The sequence below is a fragment of the Calidris pugnax genome, unplaced genomic scaffold (genome assembly GCF_001431845.1).
Source record: "Calidris pugnax isolate Ruff unplaced genomic scaffold, ASM143184v1 scaffold25, whole genome shotgun sequence".
NCBI lineage: Eukaryota > Metazoa > Chordata > Aves > Charadriiformes > Scolopacidae > Calidris > Calidris pugnax.
In genome coordinates this window covers 8,328,741-8,339,682 of record NW_015090805.1, presented here as the reverse complement: position 1 = coordinate 8,339,682, position 10,942 = coordinate 8,328,741, and the positions used below count along the sequence as shown (strand labels likewise).

The window sequence follows — 10,942 nt, the reverse complement described above, 5'->3', positions numbered from 1 at the left end:
ACGGACGGAGGGACGGACACACGGGGGGTGGGGGGGGGTGTGGGTGCCTGTGCGCCACAAAGCGAGAACATCGTCACGTTTCACAGAGCCGCCTACCACAGGGAACACAGAATCCATGAAAATAAAAAAAAAGGCGTCGAGCGATTCTAATTTTAATTCTTAGTATTTTCAGCAGTTCTGCTAGTAATTATTCCCGTTACCACACGTCACAGCGGTTAGCTAGAGAGAGAAATACACACTAGGGGGGTTTGGAACGATTCCCGTCATCTTTGCAGTCATTTGCCGTCGATAATCCCGTAGAGTTGCAGAGGTGCTGTAATCCCAGGTACCTTTTAGACAGTAGTTTTTTAATCACTGGAATGAAATATTCAACAAAGAACATCTTTATCACGTTTAACTCCCACTAGCAAAAAAAATTCCCCCTTCCCCTCCCTCCCCCAGTTGCTTTGCTAATGTAAGAATATACCAAAACACCGATCACACAGATTAAAACAAGGTAATTCACGCACCGAAGCACGAAGCGTAGAGTACCGCGGCTGTTTGACATGTACAAGTGCTGTTTAACGACCTGAAGGGGAAAAAAGCACGATATAAACCTCCCTGTCGCCACTCCTCTATCCAACTGCAGCTCAGGGCTAACCATATCCCGTTTAAAGGAAGGGTGGATTATTGAATAAGTAACCATAAATCGATAGCATTTGGGAATTTAAGAAGAAGCACTCTGGGCCTGTGTTTTGCTGCTAGAAGCAGAACGTTAGCGTGCTGTGTTGCAGGCCCTGGTTTTGCCCAACCAGCAGAGTTTGTTCTCAACTAAGCCAATATGTGGAGGGATGTTTTTGCAGTCCCCCAAGAGGTGACAACACTGTGACACGTTCAGCTTTGGATGAAGGTGCGCAGCTGCCTATACAAATTATGTCTTAAGAGGCTGTGAATTTGAAGGAGAACCGCAGGGTTTTATCGCATACTTAAGTGGAGCTAAGGAAATCAGTTCTTTTAAATTCCCTCAAGATAACAACATAGTGTATTTTATGTAATCTCACGTGAGTTTTAGAAAAATCATAAAAGCATAAAGAGTTGTGTTTTTATAGCATAATATGTAGAAGTGTGACTTAGCCTTCACTAGCCTCAAGGCAGCACCACACGAAGGATGGTCCCTGTCTCTGGGCGAGGAAGAGTCACTCAGTTTTCACTGCAAAAGTGACAGAATCGTATTGTTCAGCTCAGAGAATTACTGTTCTCCCAGTTACTGTGAAAGTAATATTTTAATAACTAGCCTACTAGATGGGGAGGATGGTGAGCAGGCAGCCCAGTCACGTAAGGTGACTTTCTCCTTCTCTTGATGTTGTAACGTGGCTGCCAATTCAGGTCTTTCTATAGGACAAGAAAGCCCTTCTGTCCCCTGCAAAAGGGGAGACAGGGACAAGCCGGCTCAGATATGTTGTCTGCAACTGGTAAAGGATGCTTTGTATCTCAAAACCCAAGGGGAATTTTTTCCTGGAGGTTGAGTGAAAACTTGTTCTATCAGTTGTTTTCAATCTGTGGAAAAAGTGTATCTTTAAAATAGTAATACATAAATGGATGATATGGAACAATTATTCTGAAGTAATGCTAGTGAGTATATGTCACAATAAGATTTAAAAGCTGAAATGTACTGACACAGAAAATTAAAGTAAAATACTGAATATATTAATACGCAAGGTTTTGTTTGTATCTTGAAATTAAACTAATTTTTGTTGTGCCTCAAGTTCAAATATAAGCCTTACAAATATCCATAGCCTCTGTTATAAATTAAAGAACTTCTAAACAATACTTGTCAACATTCAAATCTCAGAAAACTTTGGCAGCTCTTTGGTAAATACTTATAAATATCAATCAAAAAAAACAGTAAAAAGGGAGTGGGGAGGCTACCAGCAGGGAGCCTCTTGTTTTGAAATTCCACAAAGGGGAACATAAATGAGAGCTCCCTAAGCAAAATCTATTTCCAGGATTGGGATATTTTAATGAGATTAGTAGCTCATCCTTCTTTTCTCTGTCTATTCAAATACTATTACATTGGGATTTTAATAAATTTCAGATAATTTTTTGTGCTCTACCATATATACATATTCAAAATTTATACACAAACAATAGTGGCTGTTTATGAGTAGAGTTAAATTTCAGTGCATTTGACAATTAATTATTGCACACAGAATAATCTCAAATGCCCAATTATTCTACTGGATAAATGCAGCAACGAATATAACCTCGTATATTTTTGAACATCTATCTTTCTGTAAAATCTTGTGTTGGTGACACCTTAGGTGCCAAAGAAGTGAAAGGATCAGCGGGGGATCTGTTGCTGGTTATTCTTGATGGTATAGGAGGTGCAGGTGGTCTTCTTGCTGGCATTGTATAGAAGCAATCAGTAGAACTTTTATTCCAGTCATTATCAAAGTTAAAGTCTGAACCAAGAAAAGTATTTTGTTCAGTGCCCAGCAAATCTGGAGATCCAGCTGACTTCCTGGAACTGATTTGCTTAAAATCTGGAACACTTTTAGATGGCTTTAGCTTTATGTTGAAATTCTCCTCTTCATCATCAAACGTTACCCATCCTTTTGGCTGTACGTTTTTTACCATGAGAGATTTACTTCGCAAGCAAAAAGTGTTTTCAGATGCATCAACAGAAAATGCAGGCTTGCTTGTATTACAGCTGGGGGGATTTAGAGAAGGGAAAGGGTTGCAAGCGGCATGTCCTTCTAGGAAATGTGAAGTTATTTCAGACTCTGGCGTCCCTGTTCTGAATGGGTTTCCAGCATTCGGAGTTCTTTCAGTGAATGGATTTGTGCAGTTCAGTCCAGTAATAAATGGATTTGGAGAGCTGCGCTTATGTGCCTGGGATGCGTTGAAGGTTGGAATAGGAGGCATTGCTGGCATGCAATTTACAGTATTCAAAGGATCAGCATTTCTTGGTGTTGCTGAAGGCAACTGTATCAACTCCTTTTGGTTTAAAGTCGTTACGGGTGATATTCGAACAGACGTCTGCATCTGGGACACAAGCAGCTTAAATGACAAATCTTCAAAAGGGTCACTGTGTAACTGCGGTTCAAGTTTGGTGCCGTGTGTTCCGTTTGTTTTCATCTGGAAAGAAAACAAGATGTTTAGTCATCACGTGGGTGGCCGTTTTAAGATTAGTACTAACTCCTCATTTCTTACCCTCCCATGCGGAGAAAAGAAGCTCTTGGGCTTAAACTAAAACTTCAGGACAATTTGGTTGTAACTTGCACAATGCACTTGTACAGGTTGATTGCTTCTTTTCTGGAATACAATAACCCTTAACCCCTTTCCTGGAGAAAAGCCTACTAGCTATTAAATACAATTTTCTCCCTTGTTGGTTGATGCAGCTTGAATCTACTTCATGCAGGTCAGAATCCTAGCCAAAAGCACTAGTGGACATTGTATAAGAAAAACTTAAAGAATCATGGAATCACGGAATTGTCAGAGTTGGAAAGGACCTCTAGAGATCATCTGGTCCAAACTTGGGAAATGATGCTGTATTCTAAACAAGTGATAACCCAGCACAAATATGAAATAAAAAGCTCTAGGTTTCATTGTTTGAGAGTTTATAACGCTGATATTACAAGCAATATTTAAGCATCACCATGAAAGGAAAAATTAGTGTAATTAGTATATGCACTTCAGACGTTTCTATGCAGATACATGCACCCATAGGCATCTCCAGTGCTTCTTGACATGTGAAGGTACAATTATCAGTTTGTAGTATTTTAAAATGGCAAGTTATCATTGTTTAGAATAATACTAAATGGAGAAGACAAGAGTTTTCTCCACAGACTTCTCATCTTTTAAAAACAGAATATTCCTGTTTCTATGCATTTCTTCAAGCAACAATGCAGCTCTTATACCTCGTAACAACTGTCCAAAAAGGTAGAATATCTGACTTTGTTCAGATCATCAAACTGACAGAACAGAGTTTGGAGCTTTCCCTTATTAAATGAATGCAAAGAATTACGCTTAAGTTAAAACAGCTTCAGAGAATTCGAATTTCACAAACAAATGTGTCATTTTAACACATCACCTTAATATACCCAGTTTGTTTGTATATTTAGCATGAAAATTGTTAACTAATGTTTTGTTTAACTAGGATGCTATCTAAAACTATCAACTAAAATACAGTATTATTATAGCCTAACTTCAATCTTTAAACATCTGTTTTTTCTGCATTTATTGTGCATAGTTTGAAGCATGTCTCCACATATCCACTGCTTAAGCAGCTATGCAAAATTAGTCTACAGGCTTTAGACATTCTCAGGAATAATAAGAATATTACAAGTTCTTCCCACTGTATCCAGTAGAACAATTTGTTTTAAAAAATTGCAATTGTATCTTGAATTGGTTGGCAGGAGAAACGAAGTATGTGGACAACAACGCATTTCCTCTGGTGGGTTTTTTTGAAACAATAATGTCTGTTACATGCACCCCTCATACTACTCCATCGGAGAGTTTCCAGAATAAATGATGCCTAATGTTACCAAACTGTAAATAGAGTAGTTCAATACTGGTATTTTTCTATGTATATAGTAAGTGTTTTGGAAAATGATACTAAAAAAAAGGCATCAAGTAACTGAGAGGGGAAATATGAAAAATTGAACTGTAGAAAGAATATAAATCAGCTTGGCACCAGTTGCTTAAGTCCTGTGTTCATTAACCAAGTAATCAAAAAGTACAAGATCCCAAAGAAACTATGAATCCCAATTGCTCTTTATTGTAAGTAAAAATTTGCTCTGAATAATTCTGGAACCAAATGCTTTTAAAATTGTAACAAACAGTATATTTTACTCTAGGTAATAGTAAGTTCTCTGTTCTTTGAGAAATGTGAAACATGGTTTTAATTTTGAAAAAACTCTGGCAGTGCAATTGCATCAGGATTTTTTTGTGTTAAAGAGAAATGTTAACTCCAACACCTACTGATTTCTTTCCAAATAGACTGAGACCAGAAATTCAGCAGTGACTAAGCAACATACACGAGGTTCCAATTGTTTCATAAAAGATGATGAAGCAAAATATTTGCTATGGTGCTAATAAATACAGTTAACAGTATCAATTTTAATTGCATTATGAAAGGAAAAAGCAAACTATGGTATGACAGTCAATTCATTAATGCGGACAGGTGATTTTTAACGTGGATGAGACTGCAGATGTATGAAAACAAGATTCATACATCTTCTCTGCTTGAATAGATGGAGACCACATACAAGATTGGTAAATAGTCAGATACCTGTTACCCTGATGGTTGCTCCTGCTTGTGAAAAAGAAACAGACATCAAGGGAAAGAAAATTAGGAAGAAAATCCAAGTAACAAAGCAACCTCATATTTACAATACTTCAATTTTTCACAAAACCATTTTTTGACATATGAATGCAGACCAAAAATACTTACTACACACTATACTAAATTCTAAAGGTCTGTTGTATTCTATTGTAAGATTTATAAGCTATACCATTAAGAGTAAAAAAACCACCAGCTCAAGCCAATTCTAATGTTATTTCCAGACAGACATTCATTATGCAGCTGACAGTGCTATTTTTTGAAGACTGAGTGTAAGAATTTGATTATTGATGGTCTAATTCTAACCAGCTATTAACATGAAAACCATTATAGCCCTCATTCCAGGACTGTGTTGGTATAAGCACTCATCTATAGTAATAGCTTTTCAAGCTGAAAAAAACGTAAGACTTCTCTCATTCAATCAAAACCCCAAATCTCCTTTATTTACAATAAATAAAATCTATTTACAATAACTACTTTTCTGGTTTGATTTATTGCTTGGTCATCCATAGAGTCCTGAATACAGAGTCCCAGTACACAGTCTACAGAGTCCCACTGTAGACAAGCAATTAGTTTTACAAGGAGAGACTTATGTGGTTAAATATCACAATCAGGCTTTGAATAAAAGTTGGGCTTGGAATTCTACCTCTCAAAAGACTTCATATTTATTTAAAGACCTTTTCTCAGAAAACTTCATCTTTACAAATGATAATCAAGAAATGAAATAAACATCATTTAACTAAACTAAGCAAACGAAAAAAAAAAACCCAACCAGAAAACAGAAATAAAAAACCTAAGCTGGAGACAATAATGAAGCTCAGAGTGAGCCTTCCTTGTGATTGCACAGCCTGCATTAATCAAAGAAATCTGATTGCAGAGAAAATTATAGCTCCCTGAACTAGTCTTAAACTATCTGGTTTGGATATTGTTAACAATATAGTCACAGCATTACACAGCTCAGAGAAAACCTGTTTACTGTGTTCTTAATCATATTTGTGATTGCTGGGTATATGTACAGATAAATGTAATTTTTGTAATAATTTTGAAAGAACTGCTTGCACCTCTTTTACAAAATGATCAGTGGTAAAACTACATTTAGAAGGTGCAAGACTTTCAAGAGTGACACAATGCAACCTGTTTCTAATCACAAAATTGGTAGATTCTCAAGTAACTTATGCCTCTGTGTATATTCTCTGCTGGCATCACTTCATACTTTGTAACAAACTACAAAAGTCCTGATATTCTACCTATATATTCAAAAATATCCTGGTTTTTGGCTTAAGTTTCCAAAATGAAAAAAAAAGTTAACAGGCAGAGAGAGAGGTTCAGCAGAAAGAAAGGAAGAGCATTTAAAGATTTTTCAATTAGAATTCAAAATCAGCTCACTGCGGACTGAATTGGCTGTTTCATTGTGTACAAAAGAGGTATTAACTAACTGCTTTAGTGAAAGTGGTCTTCAGATGTAGAGATAAGGTAAAGTCTAAAATACTGATGAAAACTTACATAGTTGTAAATATCCACACCTGAGTTTATGTTTAAGAAAACCCCAAACACCAGAAAACAAAACCACAAATTTACTCTTGGTAAAAAGTGGGCACAGATCCATCATCTTCAATAAATTTGTGCTTTTATTCAAGTAGCATTATTATCTGGCCTAGCACCTGATACTGTAAAAACTAACAGCACTGGCCTTTAGTGAAGTCGTTTAGCCTTAGATATATATAAACAACACTGAAAACCTACTTCTGCATTTTTTTAAACAGTAGGAAGAAACTTGAGAAAAATGTTTTAGGTTTTTTTAAAATAACACTGTAAATGGTCCTGTAGAACAGAATATTAATGTTACTGTATTAAATTTTCAGATTATTCAGATATGTTTTTATATTTTAACAGACACTGGGGAATGGGGAGAAATATATTTCTATTGCATATATATCAGTATTGTCTTCCTGCAATTATTATCATCAACACAAAGCACTACATCATGCAATCTATAAAGTTATTTTATAATCAAAGCCTGTGTTAGCTAGTTACTAGAAGTTTAAGTCATGCATGTCTCATTATAAAATTAAATTTCTTAGATTGAGTATTTTTCCACACAGTTGTCAAATTACATCATAATATCAAGAATGAGCTGTCCATAAGTTTTAAGTCTGTCATAAGAAATCTTAAGTTAAATGTTAAGTATTTAAGATGTTAGTTATGCATGGGCAATACATAAGCGATTAAGTATTAACTTACTAGACCCTGATGATCTTTGAATCCAATCTTTTGACCTTTGTTTTTGTTTTATTTGCTTGCTTTAGGATTTTCTCACAAATCTACAGCATTCAGTACAAGCTGTGTTACTTTACACAATGAAAAAATGTATATACAAGGTTTGTTTACTCACTTGCTGCTGCGAAGGAGCAGATTCAGAAGGCAAACTGTGAGCTGATCGGCTGCGAGGAGGTGGTTGTGGGGGTTCCAGACCTTGTGGGGCACTTGTCTGAGATGGATGTGATGCCACAGGTGTCAGAGGCTCTTGCATCCTTAGCACAGGTGGTGGCTGAGTGGTGGGCTGAGCAGGTCCAGCAGCCTGAGGCTTCAGTGGTTCAGGAAGCAAAGGTGAGCCTGCAAGTATATTTGCAGTGTTTTTCATTGTAAAGAATTGTAATAGAAATGTTAAGAATGCTGTGAATGACAACATGTGACTATGGAAACACCAGAACTGCAGAAGAAGGAGCTGTAAGAACAACAGGTGTTCATGTCAACTAGATTAAAAGTAATCAAAGCTCAGCATATCGCCATTAAAAATTATTGCCACTGATACAAGATAGAGAACCAGAAAGCAGGTCATTCTTAAATGTATTTCAGTTGTTTTTAAAAGGATTTTGGAAATCACTATTATAAAATGTGTATTTTTATATTAACATAATTTAAAAATCCCTTTATACTTAAGTTTAGGAAGTGGCTTTGAGAGTTAAACATAAACACTATTCCAAATATTATGATTACAGAGCAAGCAGCGCAGAGAATGGTCCAGCGATCAGCACACATAGTAGGACACACCAAAGTGCTCAGACCAAAACACAAGCAGTCTGATCAAAGTTTCTCTTGATAGCATGAAATCTATGGGTCTAGATCTCATCTGACTGCTGTCTATTATCTGATAAGGGTTTACAATACTTGTGCATGGTTAACAGAAACTCCCAAATGTTACTACATTCAAGGACCTTAATTTCTAGTGAAAAACAAAGACATCCGTTGAAAACAAAGAGTTCAAACCACAGACAGTACCTCTTGACTCATTACATTTAATTTCTAAAGTAAACTTACCCCTTGGTGGTTCAGCTGGTTTGGTCTGAGTTTCAGGTGCTGGTCTTGCCCCAGAGGGACGGGCATGGCTTTGTGGTGCACTAATAACTCCAGCTCGAGGTGGAACAGTCTGACATAATAATTGGTAAAAAGAAAGTATTTTAGTTCTACTTTGGATCTGTAGTCATTTACTGCTAAATGCCTCAGGATAATTAGGACTCTGTGAAAAATAAATTCTTTGGTAACAGTGATGAACTAATTTTTTAGGCACATATGAAAACAAAGAATATATTCTCAAAACAGTATTAATTCAAAGTGAAGGATTTTTACAGCAGTCTTCAACTTTATATAAATATTTACCTGTGAAACAATGTTAGAAGCACTTACTATTCTTAGTATTAATAAGTAATTTTACCTACATCTGTGAGTTGTAAGCAACAAAAACAACAGCAGCAACTAGTTTATTTAGAGATCTCCTAAGGACACGTTGATAACCCACCCTTCAATGCAGATTGTAGACACCATCTACCTTTTAGGCTATAATTATAGCCTGCCATTTGCAAACAACAGCTACAGTCACTTTTATATAGTGGAAGTCCAAGCTATGCATAAAGGACCATGGTTAGTTCTCTTCTATTAAACTTCTGTTTGCTAATTGTTAGGCAGTTATTCCTCTTCCACAGCAAACAGGATTAATAAAACATATATTCTGTCTCATCTGAAGGCTGGAGCCTTCCCAAACTTGTTGGAATGGAAGTTAGTATGCTGGGAAGAGAATTGCGCTCATGAAACAAAATTTAAACCTGTACATCAGTATTTAAAGAAAAATAGAACACTATTCTAGATTACAACTGAAGCTGAGTAAATTACAAACACCACACTTGAAAGCTGAATGTAAAGCGTTAGAAAAATGCTAGATTTCAGGGGAAAAAACTCAACAAAACAGAACAAAAAAAAATCATGAGGCAAGATAGTTTTTAAGATTTGTTTCCACTCTAATTTTGTGTACTTGCTGTATTCTGACAAAATCTTAGTAACAGTGGATGTCCTAGAAACGGTTTTCAGAGCAAACCCTATTACACTACCCTCTACACAAACATGATTAAAAAACAAGGAAAGAAACTTCACCACTACAAAACAAGTATCATCCTTGATCTTGTTTTACTATATATATGTCTTCTACTTCGAAGATTTTATATAACATCTGATTCATTATGCTTGGCTGAGTCCCTTTAACAACTTTCTAAACACTTTAAACCACCTAACCTCTGAAATATCTGTCTGCCCTTTAATTGCCAAGATGCATTTTGTCATTCCTTTGAATATACTGAAAGTGGGAAAAAGGATGATTGGATTAAATGCCAAAATGTATTAAAAAAAAAAAAAATAATCAAAAAGGAACAGAAAAGAAACAGAAAGGAATTCTAAACTAATCCTCAGGACCACTCAGTGGGGAGCGGTGGCTGCCGTGGCTACTGTCCCTGGTCCTGAAATCACAGAATCACAGACTCTTCTAGGTTGGAAGGGACCTTAAAGATCATCTTGTCCAACCATCAACCTAATTTCGACAAAAATAAACACCCACGCAACAAACAAAAAGCAACACCATCACTAAACCATATCACTTAGCACTACATCAACCCATCTTTTGAACACCTCCAGGGATGGTGCCTCAACCAGCTCCCTGGGCAGCTTATTCCAATCCTTGAAATGCTGCCCAAAAAACAACCCGAGAAAAAACAAAGCAGCAATGTCAGTTAGGAAATCCAAACAAGGGTTGAGCTAAGGCTTGAAAAGCCAAGCAGATCCTAAGAGATGTTTTTGCAGAGCTTCTATTACATCTTTTTGGTCGGTTTGTGGTCAATTTTGGTTTGGTTTGGTTGGGTTTTTTCTTTAAAAAAAATCCCAACATTTGCAAAAGAAGAGACACAGTCAGCTTTGTCTTGTTAAATTATGCTGGCAATTGCAGTACCATGGTCCTTTCTGGAAACGGGTAAGCTGCTCTAACTGTAGTCCAGCCTGGGTGCTGAGAAACAATAGTACAAGAAAACAGTACTGCTTTTTTTTTTCCTATCTTGTTCACATCAACAAAAATTCTTGCACTTATGCCGGTTCCAAGATACTGGTGGAGTCTCTTCTGTACACCAGATTTTTTTTATTGAATTATTTTGATTTGGAAATGACAAATCCTGTCCAGGCTTCAGTTTACAAAAAAAAAAAAAAAAAAAAAAAAAAAAAAAAGGAAAAAAAAAAAGGGGAAAAAAGGAAAAAAAAAAAAAAACCCAAGGCACCCCTTTGCCCCTGGCCCGGCATCCCAACCCC

General features: G+C 36.4%; 1 protein-coding gene across 14 annotated transcripts in view; it reads right to left on the bottom strand.

Annotated features, from left to right (window-relative positions):
* Positions 1 to 136: 136 nt before the first annotated feature.
* SYNJ1 (synaptojanin 1) overlaps positions 137 to 10,942 on the bottom strand; it is a 67,294-nt gene continuing 56,488 nt past the window's right edge. For 9 of the 14 annotated variants that reach the window (XM_014938131.1, XM_014938133.1, XM_014938132.1 and 6 more), the window contains 3 exons: positions 8,642 to 8,750; positions 7,716 to 7,936; positions 137 to 3,117 (listed from right to left, as the gene is read on the bottom strand). In XM_014938131.1, the coding sequence (XP_014793617.1) occupies positions 2,263 to 3,117; positions 7,716 to 7,936; positions 8,642 to 8,750 (1,185 nt within the window). In that variant the 3' untranslated portion in view covers positions 137 to 2,262. Of the gene's footprint in view, positions 3,118 to 5,272; positions 5,297 to 7,715; positions 7,937 to 8,641; positions 8,751 to 10,942 lie in introns of all 14 variants that reach the window. The other 5 variants (XM_014938138.1, XM_014938140.1, XM_014938144.1 and 2 more) reach the window with 2 other exon arrangements.